Source organism: Akanthomyces muscarius, chromosome 1, assembly GCF_028009165.1.
Source record: "Akanthomyces muscarius strain Ve6 chromosome 1, whole genome shotgun sequence".
Taxonomy (NCBI): Eukaryota; Fungi; Ascomycota; class Sordariomycetes; order Hypocreales; family Cordycipitaceae; genus Akanthomyces; species Akanthomyces muscarius.
In genome coordinates, this window is record NC_079241.1 from 417,829 (window position 1) to 437,013 (window position 19,185).

General features: G+C 56.8%; 4 protein-coding genes across 5 annotated transcripts; 2 read left to right on the forward strand and 2 right to left on the reverse strand.

The window, feature by feature from the left end:
* Positions 1-1,372: 1,372 nt before the first annotated feature.
* Positions 1,373-2,257, forward strand: LMH87_005046 (uncharacterized protein; the record flags this gene model as incomplete). Its single annotated transcript, XM_056202693.1, has 2 exons — positions 1,373-1,775; positions 2,010-2,257. The coding sequence occupies 2 exons, from the start codon at positions 1,373-1,375 to the stop codon at positions 2,255-2,257; spliced, it is 651 nt and encodes a 216-aa protein (XP_056058223.1).
* A 1,109-nt stretch (positions 2,258-3,366) lies between these two features.
* On the reverse strand, positions 3,367-6,024 carry LMH87_005047 (uncharacterized protein; the record flags this gene model as incomplete). 2 transcript variants are annotated; one of them, XM_056202695.1, is made up of 1 exon in its annotated part: positions 3,367-6,024. In XM_056202695.1, one exon carries the CDS (start codon positions 6,022-6,024, stop codon positions 3,367-3,369), a length of 2,658 nt encoding a protein of 885 aa, XP_056058225.1. The 2 variants fall into 2 exon arrangements, with proteins under 2 accessions (XP_056058225.1, XP_056058224.1); XM_056202694.1 differs by having other exon boundaries at positions 3,367-4,131.
* A 1,551-nt stretch (positions 6,025-7,575) lies between these two features.
* LMH87_005048 (uncharacterized protein) lies at positions 7,576-12,294 on the reverse strand (the record flags this gene model as incomplete). The annotated part of the gene is made up of 4 exons (XM_056202696.1): positions 7,576-7,738; positions 7,828-11,370; positions 11,437-11,625; positions 11,951-12,294. 4 exons carry the CDS (start codon positions 12,292-12,294, stop codon positions 7,576-7,578), a joined length of 4,239 nt encoding a protein of 1,412 aa, XP_056058226.1.
* Positions 12,295-18,257: 5,963 nt separating this feature from the next.
* LMH87_005049 (uncharacterized protein) lies at positions 18,258-19,027 on the forward strand (the record flags this gene model as incomplete). The annotated part of the gene is made up of 2 exons (XM_056202697.1): positions 18,258-18,261; positions 18,351-19,027. The coding sequence occupies 2 exons, from the start codon at positions 18,258-18,260 to the stop codon at positions 19,025-19,027; spliced, it is 681 nt and encodes a 226-aa protein (XP_056058227.1).
* Positions 19,028-19,185: the final 158 nt, after the last annotated feature.

The window sequence follows — 19,185 nt, forward strand, 5'->3', positions numbered from 1 at the left end:
TGATTCAATTCCCCTGTCACAGAAAGAAACAATAATACCGGAGACCAGCAGCGAGACTGGATGTCGGGGAGACAAGCACACAAGGAGCGTGTTTGCCTGGCCCAGGCCCAGGGTCCATGTCGATCCTACGTCACAGGGAAATGAAACAGCGAGACAGAATGCTTTTTCCCTCATTAGATCAAGACAGACAATGCAGACACCAGACCCCTATTATTTACCATTCTGGAAGAATTCCTGGATTTGACGCAGGGTGTCTCGCGTGCCTGTTTGTGGTGCGTCTGTGACTGCAGTAACGAGCTGCAGCCCACCCAAAGCATCATGGCAGCATGACTACATAGCCCCTCCTTTGCCTGTGTATGCATGGGCACTGTGTGTCCCTCGACCGTCGGGTGGTGATTAGAGTTGCACAAGATTCTTCGACTGGATTGCGGCAGCGTACCTAGTGCTAGGGACCTCGACAGACGACGACGGGCGGGGGATCCTTGGCTGCAGAATAGCTCACACAATCGAGATGGTCGCTCCACAGCGCCAACCGAATACCCCAGAAAGCAGGGCTACTTGTGACTGTTAAGGGCACTCACCACAATGGAGGTACCCTTGTAAGACTCCGGCGTCGGACCAGGTGGTAGAGACCCGAAACAGTCTAGCGCGTTTGCTCTGGCTCTCGGGGCGGCCTCGCCACTGATGCACTGTAAATAGAGACTTGCACCGCTGTACCTCACTTGCTCACCCTGCAGCAACGCTAAAGCACCCGCTAAAACCGCCAAAGCCACCCACCAAGACGCGGCGCCCATCACCACTGCTGCCGCTATTGTTGCTGCCACCCTCCTCCTCTTCTTCATCTCCCCTCTCGTCCCATTTCCATTTCCATTTCCATCTCTCCCCTCCATCCTTCTTCTCCCACACCCTCTCACTCATTCTCCTACCTTTCCATCTCTCTGTCGCCATATCTCACCATCTCACGCCGTCCCCATCTAGTCGCGCCTGCATTGACTAGTCAAGCCCCTCAGCATTCCACTTTCACCGACACCCGCCAAAAAACGTCTTCTATATAACACCACCAACCCGCCGCTACCAGCTCGCCTTCCCCTCTCACACTCCTGCTCTTCTACCACCTCTTTTCGTCTCTCCTTCATTTTTCCTTCTCATCGTCGCCCTATCCGTCTCGGCAACTTCTCGACTCGACTTTTTTAGCATCTGTTTGCTGTCTACGTACCGCAAACGTCGACTCGCTCGCGCTTCTAAGCGGAGCCCGTTCTTTCAACGCGCCCGTACGCCCGCCGGCTGTCACAAGCCCGCTCGGCATTCGGCCATCCAACCAAACATCGTCACCGCACCACATTCTTCCGCCTCTCGACACCACGCCCTCACCATGTCCGACAACGCTCCCAGCGCCGGCACCGCCCATCGCCGCAGCTCCATCACCCAGGCCGCCCTCTCCAACCTCTTCCAGCGCGGCCCCTCCAACGCCAACGTCCCCCCGCTGCCTGGCGCTCCCAGCATGACGGACCCTCGCGGCCGCCGCCTCTCGGTCAGCACCATCGGCCTTTCCGGCAGCTCCCCCACAAACGCCGCTGCCTTTGTCCGCCGCGAGAGTGTCTCGACAAACTCCAACTCGGGCTCCATGGACGAGTCGGCCATCGAGGATGACGACTTTGTTCCTGGCAGCGCTAGAACCGCGCCCAACACGCCATTTGTCCGACGCATGAGCTTTGGTGCCTCCGCCGGCTCCGGCTCCCTGAGGGGTTATCGCCCCTCGGGCAGCCCTGGCAACGGTAATACCAACCCAACAACCCCTCCTCCCGTCGGCCAGAACCAGCAGCAGCAGGCCCAGCCGCAGTCCGTTCTTGGCCGCCGCTCCTCCACCAACAAGTCTCCTCCCATGGCTGCCTCGGCCGCTTGGTCCGTCTCCGGACGCCGCCCAAGTACCGTCCTGTCGTCTTCCCAACCACAGGCAAGCTTCACCATGCACAAAAGAGCCCCTTCTGACTATGCAAATTCTCGAGCAGACCAGCAAGGCTTCAACTGGTCCGAACAGTTGAGATCCCGCGCAGAGAGCTCCGTCGCCGGCGCTCGCCCCTCCTTTTCCCTCGCCTCGGGCTCCCCCCCAAGAATGCCTCATGACCGCGCCCGCTCCGTCTCCGAGATGGCCGCGCCTCCGAACCAGGCCCCTCCTCCCCCACCGCCCAGGCAGGAAAAGCCCAAACCCGACGCATTCCAGGAGAGAATTCTCAAGGGTGACTTCTACATGGACTGAGCAATCGAATTGATACGCTATATGGCTCGAAACAATTCTTAAACCAAATTCTCGAATTGATTCAATCATCACATGAATGAACAAGTCAATTCATAAATCGACTCAAAACCTACATGATTGACCAAGTCAATCTCAACGCACATTTCTGATTCTTGTTGTTATTTTACGGCGATGGATTTTACCTCAAGACCCTTGAGCACCTCATTTGCACTACTGGCGGATATCAACGGCGCGCGGCACAAAACGTTTCAAACAAAACACATGGCTGTCTCTTTATTGTTGGCCTTTTGGCGGCAAACTTTTTTTTTTTTGTCTTTTTGTTGAGCGATGGCATCATGCCGTCTCGGGACAGACGGCTTCACAAGCATAACCCACACCTTCGACACATGGCTTTGGTTCATGTACACTACTTGGCCCAAGTTGGCCCTTATCTGGAATATACTTTATTCGCTGTTGAAATGGTCGGATTTGATGGATGGGACGGACGGATGCAAACAAGACTGGACCGGTTTGCCTGGCTTTTTTTGTTCGAGAGTTGAAGAATCTCTTTGTCAGATTTGTCTTTCTTCCTGTTAATTTCGGACGGACGTTGGCGTACAAGATTGGCTGGCAGAATAGCTGAAATGGAAATGGTTCAAATGATCAATCCGGTTACACGTGTGACAGCTACAATACAGGATACATCTGCAGACAAATCACTAGACTGGTTCAATATGAGTGGCAGGTACAATGAACAGTATATTCCTGTCAAATTACTAGACTGCTTCAACAAGAATGATTGGCACAATGAACAGTATAGTCCCAGCCAAATGACCAACCCGATTAAATACAAGCATCAGCTGCAACGACTAGTGTGTTTTTCAAGTGCTGCAATGACGTGACTGTTTCGGCACAGTGCGGCGTCGTGTATACATGATTTCATTATATTTGCAGAGTGGTATCTTGATCATAAGCCAGCCTTGGGTCCCCCAGATTCTATGTTCCCATTATATATTTGTACACTATACACGTCCATCTCCCGTATCCATACTCTTACAATCCACCGACGGCCCACATCCAACCCCAGCATACACTTGCCATTTCTCTTCTCTTCTCTCCCCTCCTCCACTTCAAAAGGTAAACATGTTGGGGTCCGGAATCCCCTGAAACATGTCCGTCCAGAACTGGTCGTTGGTCGCCGCGCTGCCGTCCAGCCCCTCGATCGCGCCCATGCCCATGGCCGTCGGGAAGTCGCCGGCCATGGCGCCGGCGTCGAATCCATTGCTGGACAGCATGGCCTCGGCGATCCACGGCGGGTAGGTGGCGGCGGCGGCGGCGCTCCCATCACCGCTCGTCGTGGTGAATGCCGTGGCGCTGCTGCTGCTCTCGGCGCCGGTAGACGCGGCGCCTGCATCGTGGAAGAAGGGCTGTTGGTGCTGCTGCTGCTGCTGCTGCTGCTGCTGCTGCTGCTGCTGCTGCTGCTGCTGTTGCTGCTGCTGCTGTCGGTAATATCCAAATGGCGAAGACGCGCTGCCTGGATTATTGCTCGGATCGCTACCCGTCGCGACCTCGGAGAGCAGATGCAGCGGTGTGTTGGCCTGCATCGGCTGCTGCTGCTGGTGGTACTGCGGTGTCTGCGTCTGCTGCTGCTGCCCTGGACTGCGGTTCTCCTGCGCACCAGCACCGCCCCCGTCCATCGTCTTGCCCTGCTTCACGAACCAGCTCCTCAGCATGGCCAGCACGACCAGGAACTTGCTCGCGGGCCGGCACCTGTCATCCGCCGCCGTCTTGCGAAACTTGTCGAGCAGCGCGTCGAGGTGCTCCTGGACGCGCATGCTCTCCCTCGTGAAGACGGCGCCAAAGTCGCTCCCCGCCGACGAAGCGCTGAAGAACATCTTCATCAGGACGACGACGGCGTACGCCACGCGCACAAAGTTGAAGACGGGCAGGCAGCGGATGCTCTCCACCTCGAGGCCCAGAAACGTCGCAAAGATGCCGTTGATGGCCGCGAGGCACGACGTCAGCGCGTTGACGTGCTGCGCCGACAGCGGCTGCTCCGCGTCGCGCACCAGCCCGTCGCGCAGCGCGTCCGTGCTGAACCCCCCGCCGCCGACCTCGCTGTAGTTGTCGGCGTGCAGCACCGTCTCGTGCATGTACAGGTTCAGCAGGTCGAAGCCGATGCGCAGCGTCGCCTGCATGCGCTCGGGCGGCACGCCCGCCTTGTACCGCTCGAGGTCGCGCTCCAGCGCCCGCAGCGCGTACTGCGTGCGCGCGTCGGCAATGTCGACGACGGCGTCCGGGTCGTCCATCGACAGCTGCGTGCCAATCTGCTCGCCGAGGTGGTGCGTCCACACGAGGTGGCAAAAGTACTTGTCCGTGGGCGCCGCGTCGGCCGCGCTCTCGAGCACGGCCATGGACTCGGCCATGAACTTTGTCCAGCGAATCAGGTTCGGCCGGTGCAGCGACATGGCCGTGTTGGACGAGAGGTAGTAGCAAGTCAGCCACGTCCGGCGCGCCTCCAGGCTCGTCGGGTCTGGCGGCGGCGCCTTCCGCGAGGGGTCCCCCACGCGCCAGCTCATGCTCGCGGGCGTTGCCGTCGCTGCCGCCTGGTTCCTGCGTACCCTGCCGTTCGTCTTGCGTCCGAGACCAATGTCAATCGCCATGACGGCCGAGATGTGGATGAGCTGGTAAAACTTGAGCTCCTCAAAGTACTCCGGCGGCCAGTACCAAATCACCGCCACGTTGAGCGCCTGCACGAGCTCGAGCGTCTTCTCGCCCGTGACAATGACCTTTTGCGCAAAGATCTGCATCAGCTCCCTCTGCAGCACCCGCTGCAGCGCGTGGTCCTCCCCCGCCGCCGCCGCCATGACCGCCAGGAACAGGATCGGCCGCGTCCGGCGCAGCTCCGCAATCGTCGTGCTCGGCGGGAACACCACGCCCGGCAGGTGCCGCATCATCTGCGACTTGTACCGCGAAAACAGCCGCGCGGCCAGCTCGAGCGGCACCAGCCCGCGGTCGACCACGTCGCCGTCGGCGGAGCGGGACGCGTACGCCGGCCAGCCGACCGACGCGGCCGCGGCCGAGGGCTGTCTGTCGTCGTCCACTGCGCGGGTGTGTCGGTTTCCTGCTGGGGCTGCGTGCTGTTGTTGTTGCTGTCCGCTTTGCGCACTGCTGCTGCTTCCGCCGCCGCCGCCGCCTTCTTGCGCGTGGTGGCGGGGGCTGTCGTCCATGGCCTTGCGCTTGCGGCCCGCCATGGAAATCAGCTGCTGAAAGTGACTGTCCTGGTCTGCCGGGCGGCCGGTCTCCCACGGCGCCACTTCCATGTCCCAGTTCCGATGCTCCTGTCCCCTGCCGTGTCGCGCCGGCGGCGTCTCCTGCTGCTGCACCCCGCCGCCGCCGACGCTGCCTGTTCTGGCCTGCAAGCTCGCCGTCAGGGCGTCAATCTTCTTCTCCAGCTCCGACACTCGACTGTCCGTCTTCTTCTGGCGCTTCCTCGTCGGCGCCGTGACGACGCAGTTCCGCCCCGCCTTCTTGCACCGCTTGCACGGACCCTCGTTGGGGTCCGGCTCGCACCGCACCTTGAGGCCGCGACAGGCCTCGCACGCACGGAGCTTCTTGGGGTCAGCACCGTCTGCAGCGGCCGCGCCGGGCGCTTGCGCAGGGGATCCCGATGAAGGCCCGGCGAGGCTGGCGGTGCCGGGCGTGCCGTGCGACGGCGACGGCGACGGTGTGGGCGAGTCTCCTCCGCTGGACGCGTAGCCCGCCCCTGAGCCGCTCTCGTCCGTCATTTTGCTGATGATCCTTTCTTCTTCCTCCTGCTGGGGCTGAGTTCCCTCAGGTCGCAGCGCCACACAAACGCCCGCCCGCCGATGGAGGTGTCAAGATCGGTTCGGTCCACCTTCCAGGTCGTGGTTTTGCGGCTGTGCTGGTAGGCGCCCCGAATTAATGGCGGCTAAATTGCCACAAAAAAATAGTAGCCAATGTCTTGCAAGCTTATTTCCTGCTGGGCTGGCGCGCGACGGGCCCGGCGTGTCGCTGGCAAAGACAGATGAATCAGAGTGACCCAGTATGAACTTTTTGGTGGGAGCACGGAGGTTGGAGGCGCCGAGATACCGACTGTGAGCGATGCTCTTGGCTCCGTGCCTCTGACGTATCTTTTTGGGGGCGGCGAAGGTGGAATGGGATTAGTCAGCCGAATCACGATACCAGGAATTGGCTGCGTGCTTGTCGAGGTCAGACCGACAAGGCTGCTAGGGACATGTTGAACGGCAAACGGACATTAAAGGAGCGCAATGGCTCGGAGAATGTGTCGATTTGCGCTCGGTCGAGCGTAAGAAGCAGCTCGGACTTGCAATGAGACTCGCGTCCGAAGACGCATAGGACTAGTCCGTCTCGGTCCCGTCGGACACGAGTTCATGGGCGCTGCGCTAGCCAATGCAAGTTATGCACCAAGTTGAGATGCTTCCCGCCATTGATACATTCACCAATCCACAGCCATCCTTAAGAATTAAGTGTCATTATTCTGTAATTAGTTGTCGTTTTCCCTAAAATCCGAAAGACGAAAACAAAAGCATGAGTGCAGGAAACAAAGACCATCGCGAGAGGATGCGACATGTCATGGGTAGTATGATGCATCAAGTAGAGAAGAATAGTTGACAAAGTCAAATCCAAGGGGACAAAAAGAGATCTCGTCATCAGGATGCAGGTCCTCCTGTGAATACCCAAGTGAAAATATGTCAAAATAACAAAACTCGACCAGTCGAGTTTCGTCCGACAGTACAAAACGCCGCGCTTGTCCTAAGCCCAAACAAATACATAAAGTGTAGCCTCCCAAACTGTGTATATAACTGGCATTGCGTTCCTCTCTTCTTCTCAAAATCCTCTTTGCGTCAAATTCAAATCGCATAAAATTCTCCAGAACAGAGTGGTATCGCTGTCCACCCGTTGAGCTTGGGTATGAGGGCGGGACTGGAACAGAAAGCTGCAAGTAGAAACAAATAAATCATTCTGGTATCGTGTGAAAAACGCCAATTTCCGTTATGGTGTGTAGAGACGGCCCCTAGTACAGAGAGCGGCTGTTGCTTGTGCCTCCGCTCACGTAAATAGAGCTCTCTCGTCGTTTATTTGCCCGGTCATTCGGTCCCAGGGTCGGGCTGCTCCCACCTCCGTTGGGAGGGTGGTAAACTGCTCTGTCGTAAGCTGCCGTTGGTCGAGCACCGGCAGCTGCACTCGCCTGCTCCAAGCCGTGGCTGGTCTCGTACGCGGGCCTGTGTGCTGCTGCACCAGGGACAATACCTGCATTCTGCTGAGCAAGGTGGGCTGGTTCATACGCCGGCCGGTTAGAAGCCGTGGATGGCGTCGGTGACTGCCGGGCGGGACCCCTGCTCTGTAAAAGCGGCGGCGTGGGAGTCGATCTCGACGGCGCCCGGACGGCCTCCACTCTTGCCTGTCTGTGAGGAGAAGAGGTACTTCCTGACGATGTCGATGGTCGAGGCGCAACTTCTTGGCGCGATGGTCCGTCAGAACGCGATGAAGTCTCCGTATGGCTCCGTTGCTCAGGCTCTGTCCCCGATCTCGCAGGAAGCTCGTACTCTTCGGGATCGACGCCGAAGATTCCTTCAAAGTTTTGCAGGAAAGTAGCAAACACGGGCGCAGGAATGTTGAGTGTTGGTGAGAAGACAATGCCAACATTCCGTACTGTCATCTTATTCACGTCCGAATTGTTGATAATTCGAATGAGGAACGAGATGAGGTACTTGAGAAGCGTCAGGTTGGCTTCCGGTAATCGCTGAACAAGATGGGCCATTATTGCAACCTTTTCGTCCCGATCCGAAAGCTCCGTCGTGTTCAAAAATTCGAGATGGAGATCGCGCGTGAGAATAGTCGAAGGAAGCTCTCTCAGGTACAGCTTCAGCAGCGATGCCACAGCATGTATATCATAGTAATGCTCGTCAGTAATGAGGTTGATATCCGACTCGTGGTTGAATCTCTCGCGGATCTGCTTGATCACAATGTTCGAACCACTGAGACGGAAGATACCCTCTTCGTTGAGAGCATTCTTGGCCTCCAGGTACTGGATGCAGCGATAGACGACCGACGGCAATGCCACATCAGCATCCCTCGGTGGATGGAACTGCACAGCTTCAGCCAGCGACGACCCGAAAACTTGTCCGACGTGGAATGCCGGCCCTTGCGAAAACAGCGCTCCACTTTCACTGCCGGCCAAGGATTCCTGACCGTCCGACGACGATCTCGTCTTGGGTCCAAACCCGAAGAAGCTACGCTTTCTCTGCTTCTTATCTTCGACAGAGGGCTGGGGAGGGCCGAGCTTGTTACCCCATGCGGACGCATCCGAGATCAAGTGCAGGTCCTTGGGACCTGAAATAAGCTTGGGATTGGAGATGGCGGGACCATCACCTCCCAAGTTCTGCAGGCTAGGCTGCTCAGAGAGACCAGGAGCATTCTTGGGGCGCGCGTTGCCATGCTGCGGCGCATGGCCAGCATTGGTCGAGTCATAACGAACGCCAATCAGCGGGTCGGACTCTCCAACCTGATGAGAGGCAGCTCGTGCCTGCGAAGGCTTCTTGAGCTTATTTGCGCCAGTTGGTTCTTGATGCGGTCGGTCATTAGTGGCGGATTTGGATGGTTGGCCATCAGTATCGTCGGGATCCCGGAAATCGATCCACTGGAGCAGAGCATCGACCCAGTGGTCGCGCTCCCCGTCGTCCTCTGCGCAAAGTACGTGCTTGACATGGCTTGATGAATCCTTTCTCTTCGGTTCAAGAATCAAAAAGGCATGCCTGTACTGGTTGTCGAACTCTTCTCCGCTGCTGCTCGGGACAGGCGACTGGTTATCGCCACTGTGCGACTGCTTTCCAATCTGAGCCCCTTGCAGCTTGATGGTTCCAAGGTGAGGACCGCCGGGAGATTCATAGTATTTCAAATTAGGGCCATCCAGGACAAAGAATCTGACCTTCCAGCCTCCAAAGTTCTTGCCCTTTTTCGTGAGATAACCAGTTCGCACGGCTCTCCCGTCAGGTCCGATCTTTTGCGCGCTGTGGTCTGGGCTCAGCTTGGCAACGGCACCAATCTCGTCAGCATTGGGCGGAAGCGTGTTGGTAGAAAGATATTTGCACAGCTCAATAGCCGTGGCCTCGTCCAACTGAGTGTTGAGTAGCTCGTCCATATAAGTCTCAAGAGCCTGTCTACGAGCATCAAGCTTGGCAGGTGAATGCCCACTGAATAGTGACTTCTCTGGCGTCTTGGCTGTAAAGGTCTGGCATTGCTTCAACCGCTGGTCAAGCTTTGACAGAGAGGATGTGTCTTTTTCCACCCGCCACAGCTCGCTGCGATCGGCTCTAGAGATGACAGCGAGAGTGAAAACCGGATCCTCTTCCAGCTGGTTGAGGGAGAGCAAGCTAGCGCGGGACGGCTTCATTCGGGATGATGCAACCTTGATGTCGACGGATGGAAGTGCATTTGGCGGTAGCAGCAAGTCAGGATACTCCTCCGTAGCGAGGCCTTTGGAGATTGGCCGGCTTTCTGTTGGGCTTGACTCGTCGTCCGTGGGCGATTGTCCATCTGAATCGACCGTGCGTATTTTCGGAATGTTAAGTGGCGAGCCTTGCTTAGGCTGAGGTTCCATGGACGAGGTGGTGGAAGAAGTTATCAGAGGAGTGTTTGGGGGTAGAGGAATAGGCTGGCGAGGCAGTCTCGGCGAGAGTGGCATCTGGTTCCGTGGCGAGAGTGGCATTTGGCCTCGCGGCGAGAGTGGTGGGGATTGGCCACGAGCCTTTGTAGGCCGTGGGCTCATGGGCAGGCCAGGGCTCATCAGGGGTAATGCCAGCACATGACTTCGCTCATTGTTCAACACAGCTGCGAGGGAAGCGGTGGCAGCTTCGGGCCCGTTGACTTTGGGAGCAGCCTGTGTCGGACTGGGTTCGTCAATACCAAGAACAGGAGCCAACGGACGACCATTCTCTGGCGTGCCCGTCAGGTCCGGTGTGTCACGGTGCGAGGTTTCGTCGCTACCATCCTCTCTCATGAGACGCCGACCACGGTCAGTGGGAGCAGCCTTGTTAACATCCAATATGTCGTCGTATTCTGATTCAGAGTCGGAGCCATCAGCAACAGGAGGCGGTGATGACTTGCGCCGGGCTTTGGGCAGCTGAAGAGGTGCAGGGGGGCCTTTGCGAGGGGGCACAGCAGACTTGGTAATAGCCTCACCCTTGCGTGGCGGAGATTCTGGACCAGCCGGGAGCTGCGGTGGCGGTACCTTGGGCGGTTCACTCGGGAAGCTTCGCGAAGGTGGGAGGGATGCGTTGAATGGAATCTCACGCAGCTTTTCCTCGCTGCGCTGCTTACGTGCCTGCTCTTCGGCTCTGTCCTCGGCTTCGTGGTCATAGTTGTTGACGGCGTGCTCGTGAGGCTTTGGCATGGAGCGAGAAGGATCGAGAATCTCAGCAACGCCAGCCGGCGGTGCTGGTGGGCGGTCGGCTGGTGGCGTAATGGGATAGGGTGCCATTGTGAGATCAATGGGAGAGCCCTTTTGGCTATCTGATTCGAGCACGGGGGAGTCGGGGTTCAAGCCGTGATGCCTATCCACGTCCACGCGAGGAGCAGGGCGAGATTCCCTGGTGCCACCTTCGGATGGGCGGCCTGCGGTTGCCCGAAGAACGGACGGATTGGTCATAAACTCCTTGAGCTTCTGCCTATATCGCTCTTTACCTTTGAGGGCAGCCTCGAGATCCTTGTTAAGGCCATGGATCATTGCTCGCTGCTTGTCGACTAGTCTCCATAGTTGAGTATTTTGCTGCGACTGAGATTGCTTTTCCTTCAACAAGTACTTGATGACAGCTTCTGGGCTGCCGGCAGTCTTGATCAGATGAGCAATATCGGCTGACTGTGGAGATGAGCTAGAGGAAGGGTTTCCGGTTGGGCCCTGACTCGACATGGCTGAGATGGCCGTGTCAAGAGATGAGTTTCTCGGCATTGGCTTCGTGGCGCCGGCAGGGGCAGCTGCAATCGGCGCTTCCATGGCAAGACTGGAGGGTGCCGGGGCCGCGACAGCTTTCTTGGAAGTCAGTGGGTCGGAGACGCTGCGGTTGTCGTTTGACACATTTGGAAAACCCGGGCTGTGGCGGAAGACGGTCAGTATGGTGGTGCGAGCATGCAGATGTATAGAGGAAGCCTGTACGCACCTTGCAATCTCCTCCTCTGGGCTCGAAGGGTTTGACGACTCCGAGTAAAAGGTTGCCTGTGCAACAGGCTGGTGGTGGCGGCCAGGTGCAGGAGGCGTGCGGTCGGAGCGCTCTTGTGAATTATTGGAGGAGCGAGTATCGTACTGATGGCTCAAAGAGAGGGGACTCGGTGCGGGAGGACGCGGCGATCTGAAGAGCGGCAATGAAGGGTCAGTCACTGGTAAAGGTAGGCAACACAGGATATGAAGTTCAACACGGCGGGACACGACGCGAGCCAGAGCGACGGAAGCGTATCCGGAGAGAGGTGAGTGAGACTAGCTTTAAGAGCCAGTTGAAGGGCGCGCAAATGGGGAATCAAGATAGAGCACAGCAAAGAGGAAGAAAGAGGCAAGAGGACAGCAGGAGGGTGGGTAGAAGAGGTGCAGTGCAGCATGCAGTCTATCCTGGGGTTACTCGCACAAGGTGATGCACGAATGGAGGAACCGGGGGTGCGCGCGCGCGCGCAAGTACTGACCTTGGACCTGGGCCGAGTGTTGATGGCAGTGGGAGCAAAGGCTTGTTGGGTTGTGGCGAGTGACGTTCTGCCGCGTGCAAGTCGTGGAAAGACTGCGATTCGTGCGGGAGAGTATGATCCGGGCGCCAATCATGCGACTGGGCAGCGACGTCGTGCTGTTGGATGTCGGGGCGGCGAGAGGTCGGAGGAGGGGGAGGCTGTCGCTGCGGACTGGCGGGCGGCGAGGATGCGTATTGAGAGTAGAGATGGGCGTCGGAGTTGGAGTCGGCATCGGCATCTGGAGGAGGAAGAGCAGTGGTGGCAGCAGCACCAGGCCGACGACGGGTAGACGCGGGCTGCGACATGATGCGGACTGGCGAGAGTCAGGGTCGTCCAATTGGTGGGGGGTCCCGTCTGAGGCAAAGGTTGGGCAGGGCCACTCTCGCGAGAGAGGGTTTCGAGATGGCTGTCCCCTCACCCTGATCAACGGCGCATGAACGGAGGCGAGTCTATTTGCGTGGCCAGCTCGGCGGAGGCGGCAGGGGGTTGACTAAGGATAAGATGAGAGAGAGGGGGTGCTTGTCGCTTCTAGTCGAGGCTAGTAGGGGTCTCGAGGCATGTGTGTCGCTGCTTTGCCAGAGAGACGACGGCGGCGCGGAGGACGAGGAATGGTTCCGATATCTTTTTTCTTTCTGCCCAAACCGGAAGAGTAGAGACAAAGCCGGTTGAGAAGAGAGCCGCCAGACGTCTTGGTGAGTGTGGTTAGGATTAGACGGCACAGCAGGACCCAGACGGCGATCGAAGCGTCAGAGAGCCGGCCAGCGAAGAGCAAGTGCGAGGCCTGCGTAGGACAGAGAAGAAGAAAGGCCGTGATAATATCACCAGCGCGTGTTTGGTGGTGTGGAGGACGAGTACAAAGGCAAGATGGGGGGTGTGGCAAAAGAGGTGGGCAGCGGATGGGCAGGGATGGGGAGGGGTGCTCTGGACAGGAGGAGGAGGAGGAGCCTCAGAGGTGGGCAGGGTTTTGGGTTCCAGCAGTGGGTTTTGCTGGTATTAGCGGATGAAGCTGGCGCCCTGTGGCCCCCTTCTCTTTACCTGAACCGCTGTACGGATACTTAGGTGCCTACCAGTACTATATGGTACTGTACCTAGTTAGCAACTAGTTTGGGCGGTTTGGCTGGTGTTTGTGTGCGGGAATGCGGAACAGCCATGTCCCTTTGAGCGTCAACTGCATGTCGCGGGCTCTGTCTTGCCTCTGAATCCATCTCGCAAGACAATGAACAAGCCAGAAGTGGAAAAAAATGCCAGCAATACTTGTTATTCGTGGCTTACAGTGAGGCAAGCCCCTTTCTCAACCACCACCAAACGCCTACCTATTACTGGTACCAGCAGTGACCCGATGTAACGGCTGCGACTGGACCTGAAAGCGAGCTTGGGCCAGGCAGCCGGGGGCCCTGTAATTACAGCGGCAGGTCCCCATGAAGCACGCCACTTCTGCTGTTTGCCTGTCTGCACTGCAGGTTGTCCACCACCCTCAGGCTACGGCCGAGATGGGAAATCGAGTTCAAACTCCTCTTCGATGCAGGCCAATGCCAGGCATCGGACAAAGAATGGTAAGAACAGCATTGGCCAATGGAGAGGGGGGGGGCGTGCAGCGACTGTCATCCTGCAGTGTGTCTGTGGTGCGCTTGCAGCGGCACGGCGAGGCCCTGTCGGAGGCTTTCTCCAGCGCCATCTGCTCGTTGGAGCGGTCTTGCGTCTTGCAGCAGCGCTCCCTCCCAGAGTGGTGAAGTGGCGTCCATTAGGTATTCTAATAAACCCACCTCAATCACCACGCTGCTGCAGCCCACCTCGTGATGCACTGCAGCATCTCCGTTTTCGTCCACTCATTTCGCTGCGATCAGACGTTCATGTCATTTTACTTTTACCCATGACCTATCTATCTGCTACTCGCTACTGGTAACTTACATGCCAGGATCCAAAAAGCAAAATACGTACTGGCTAAAAAGGCACATGTTTCCCAGTCACACTAGGTACCCTATCAGCAAGCCGCAGCAGACAACGAGCCACCAGATCCCGTATACCCGGGGCCGGCCCAGTTGCCCTTGTCTGTGATATTCAGACAATGTCTCTCTCTCCGACTTGCCCATCTATTCTGTCCTCGTCTTTTTCTTTTGCAGATGGCAAAATACTTGTATCCACTCCCATCGCACTGCCGCTGACCAGTGCCTTGCTACGCTTGTGCCCTCTGGCATAGACGTCACCTCGTGCCTCCCGCCGTGGAGTAAAAAGCTCACAGACCTCTGCAATTTCGCATCCCCCCAAGAGCACAGGACAGATCCAGGCACAGGCACGGGCAAAAGTCAATCGCCCATTTACATTTTGCTGCCAACAAGCAATGTCACCTTCTCCCCCGGTTCAGCCCACCAGCCTTCCCAACGTCCTAGCTGGGCGCCCCCTTGCTCATCCACATTCCGTCTGAGCAACCTTGGTCAACACTTTCCAACACGCTATTACACCGCAAGTAGATTATATTTTTACATAAAAACCTGCCCGCTTGTTCATCAACCCTGTCCAACGCGTGTACCTTGGGTCCCTTTCGTGTCGTTGAAACGCAAAGATACTTTTCTACGCACAGTCAAGCCTCGCAGCCTCATGCATGCATCTGAACTTGTAACCCGGCATTGCACTTCTCCCCCGGATCTGCCATCATCCTTCAGCTAGCCAGAGGCCCAGCTCCTCGGATGTGCTTGTCTCCATGGTAATTTGACAAATGCCAGTAGCATCCACATCCGCATCTGCATGTACTGTTGTCCGTACGAAGCCAATTGCTCCTCCTCCTCCTCCTCCTCCTCACACCGCCGCCGGCTCGCGTTCCAGGATCAGCAAGCCCGGTTTCACGGGGTCCAGGGCGTCTAATCTCGTGTCCTGCACACATCGCACCAAAAGCAGTGAAGCACACGCTGGTTTCTGGCTGCTAGCGTCCTGGTTCTCCATACTTTTAAATTAGCACACAACCACTCCAAAGGGGGGGGGGGCGTGCGTCCCTGGACTCTGGAGACTGGAGTTGAGCCATCTTCCTATTTTGTGCAAGATCAGGAACCGGAACCGCTGCCAAGGCTCTCCAATCGCATCGCACGCCCGCAGCCCGTCTTTCATTCTCCTGCCATGAGAGCAGAAAACACCATCACCAAGTCCAAACTGCTGCCGCTGCCCTGCTCGGCTGCGCCAGTGGCCCAGCCAAGTCGCATCCACGGAGTAGTTGCGCCGGCTATACATACCATCGGACCTTTTGGCAGACCCTCTGTTCATGCTTGTGTCGCTTTGGCTGTCTTCCAAAGACTTTTTTTTGGCCAGAATTAGTAACCCACCATCCTGCTGTCGTGCATCGCCGTCCATGCGCTTTGGCACCCTCAGACGCTTCTCATACGCGCCTTTTCGGAAGTTCCCGATGCATCATGCGCCTCGAATAAACTTTCTTCCAGTGACGGTTCCTCTATTTCATGTCTACACTTGTGCATGCGTAGAAGGCGGCATCCGCCCAAAGTCCTGCCCCGGCTTGATCAGTAATACCCGAGACTGATATACCTTTTCTTCACTCCTGTTGTTTCTTGCTCTTTCAAGTACTTATCGCATCAGGGTTATTTTTACGCAATCTGTCTTTAAAAGCTTGACTGCTTACCCCTGGTGTGTTCCACTGCGCTTCGTGGGCTTGCTTGACATTACATTGATTCAGAGTCATTACCAGACCTGCATAAGCCCAGCATTCCCGCCAAGAGGGCGTTTTTGCCCAACACGCGCAGCGCGTTCACACACGTAGAAAAAAACCCTTTCTATTTTTTTGCCCTGGTGGCTGAGTAGCTCGGAATGCACTCCCGTGCTCATTTCCGCATTCATCCATCCCAGCTTTGCACATTTCTCAAGGGCGCCCTCGGGATATTTTGGGATTGGACAGGGCCAGCCCTTGTGGCGTGGGACACATCGCCAGTGAGACAAAATTCGCGGGCCGGGTCGAGGCCACGTCTTAAAATCCAGACTATCCAAGACACGAAAAAACATGTGTGTGCCTCAATTTCGAGGCGGTTTGACTGCACGACATGAATGATGGTGCACAATGTTGCGCGGGAAGCGCCTGCACGACTGTGGTGCTGCCCACATGTAACCTTTCAACAAACGGCATCCTGCAGAATTCTATTTGACATGAATCTTATAATTGCCGCCAGTCTATTGACGCTCTCGGTTGGCTCTCGTGGATTTTCAGGAGCAGCTTTGCCGTCTCGAGAACTGACTTGTACGATCAACTCGACGTCGTTGTTTCTTGCACCATCGGTCAGGTCACTACTCTACCCCAGACAACTTGAGCCGTTACATTTATTTAGTTTTGTCAATTCACACACCCTGTAACGGCCACAATCGATATAGACACCACAGGAACCGGTAGTCTTGTCATCTCGGCGCCATTATTCGTTTTAGATTGCTCGCGTGACTCGGTGCCTGGGCTGTTGTTTCTGCAGCCTTTCGCTTGGTGAAACAAAAAGTGGTTGACGCTATGCACTCATCCAATCACCCCGAAACAAATGGACAAAGAATTTGACTTGTTTTTGGTAGTCATCTTTCTTTCTATTTGAATTGATAGATTTGCAGCACGGCCAAGGACTGAGCGGTTGCGTATGCTTCCTTCTGTCGCGCATGGGGCCAGTGAAGATGTAGTCGGGACATGCAGCCTCCGTAAATATCGCGTCTACTATTATATTAACATGTTCAAGTATAGATTCCTTGTCAAGTGACCATTTTCCCCCAGGGCGCCACTGTTGTTTGTCGGAGACGATACCTCCGTTTCAGAGCTGCCCCCTCGCCCCTGGACTGATGTTTATGCCATTCTCTCTATTACCAGGAGCATTACTTTCGGGCGACCGTGATTTGCATCTACCGCCTAACTTTTCCTCTCGCTTCGCCAAGTGTCGGTTTGTTGCCTTGCCAAGGTAGACATATCTTCAACTGCCCCGACTCGTGAATCGTCTGATGACGGTCATCGCCAAGTTTCTCTGTTTCGTCGCGTTTCACGTGTATCACTCCCCTGCTCATTGACGACATGCGTCCTTTGTCTCTCGTCGCCCTATATGTCTAAGCATTATTGCGCGATATATTTTGCCTATGGCTTTGTTATCCTCTTCCCTTTTTTTTTCTTTTTTTCTCTATCTTTTTTAGCCTCGTTCGATGTTTAGGCAGCCAGACAGAGCAGCTCCGGGCCCCGTCGGCGCCCGTCGCCGGTCCACCACTTGATTTGGTTGCCCGGAGCCCCAGAGGCGGCCCGCCGGAGCGCCCGGGAGGGCCCAAAGTTGGGCGACCAAGCGAGAGGGAATTTCCCGCCACACTGACACAAGGCAACCCGAGGTTAGAAAATTCGACATTGTTGGGAAAGAAGAGTCTTTGTTTATTTTGTTCTGCGGACTAGGCCGCGCATCTAAATCTGCTGCTGCCAAAGGCATCGGGACCTCACGAGGGAACGGTCCCGTGCGGGCAGCCGGTCGCTTGTCTCACACAGCCACGTGGACGCCAGACGACGCAGACCACTCTCCTCTCCACAGCCTCGAAATACATTTTCTCGTAAAATGCAGGGAAATAGCAACTGTGGCGGACCATGCGTAGTGTAGCGCAGGGGAAACAACTACCCAGCACCAGTCAACATTGTCCAGCCTTGTGCATGTCATGCTTGCCTTTTGCTGCTCTCGGTGCCCAACCTGCAAGGGTCTGTCTGTCTGCCTTTTTTCCACATGGCGATATCCGAATGCAAAGGACCCAGAAAACAAGGCGACAGCATCTTCCCACATTTGGGCAGACATGTTTGGGCTTTTGCGTTTGTACCAGTAAGGTGTCGTCCTCGGCTTGTTCCCCTCGCGGGCTGCGCCTTGGACCCAGCCAATGAAGAGGCCAACGTCACTGTCGTGAGAGCTGAATGCCTTTCACAGCCCCCAAGACGAATGCCCGCAAAAAAACTTGGCAAATGCAGCCCGCCTTGATATAACACGCGCTTCTCCTCTTCCTTGCTTTTCGGCAGCACAATACCGTTCCCACCTCAGCGTGCGCATATATGTCTTGCATTCTCTTAGTCTGAGCTTATCTGCCCGCGTTTCCTTTTTTTTTTTCCCCTTCCTTCACTTCTTCCTCTTTTCTTCGTTCCATCGCATCGCGGGCTGTCCGTGGTCGCCTGGCCTCAGCTACATATACCTATAGCTACCTCTCAGCCACGAATCCGTCGTGACATCACAACCACGCTGCTCCAACCTTCTCAACGACTACATTCCAGAAACCACAGCTGCCTCGCAAGATGGGTAAATTTTCTCCCCCCTTCGGCCAACTGATTGTTGCTACGGCCGCGCCTTGCTACTCAACTGATATGCTAACATCCGATCCCTCTCAGGCCACCGCCACCCCAAGAAGAAGCTCTACCTCGAGCGTCCTCCGCCCGACGAGCTCCGCAAGCGCACCCGCGTCACACGCATCTCCCCTCCCTCACCACCGCCTCCTCCTCCTCCCTGCCCCGAGCCGGTGGTGATCTGCCCTCCTCGCGAGCCAACCCCGCCGCCGCCGCCGCCGCCGCCATGCCTGCCCGAGCCGGACCCCATCGACGTCATCGCCGTCGACGTGGACCCCCCCTCGCCGCGCCGTCGCCATCACCACCACCGCCCCCGCCGGGACAAGGAGACCATCATCGAGCGCGATCGCTACGTGCCCGTCCCGTACCCCGTCCGCGTGCCCGTCCCGTATCCCGTCCGCGAGCCCGTCCCGTACATTATCCGCGAGCCCGTCCGCGAGCCGCAGCAGCCCATCAACGTGCACGTGTCGGCCGAGGTCAAATCGCCCTCGCCGCCGCCGCCACCTCCCCCGCCCCAGTTTCGCTACATTGATGCGCCGCGGAGGTGCCCCCCTTCGCCGCCGAGCACCTCGTGCGAGTCGGATGACGTGGAGCGCATTCACATTAACATTGAGGATCGCCATCGCCATCAGCATCGCCTCAAGGAGCATCCCGAGAGCCACTACGACCACGTGCACTATGATCGTGAGCGCCGCTACGATCGCCCGTCCTACCGGTACTAGAGAGAGAGAGAGAGAGAGAGAGAGTGTGTGTGTGTGTGTGTGTGTGTGCGCGCGCGCGCGCGTTTGTGTGTTGTTACGAATCTAATGATGTGAATGACAAGGCAGTTTTGCCGGCATGGTCCAGCGGTAGCCACTTGTAGGGAGCCAGATACTCTGGT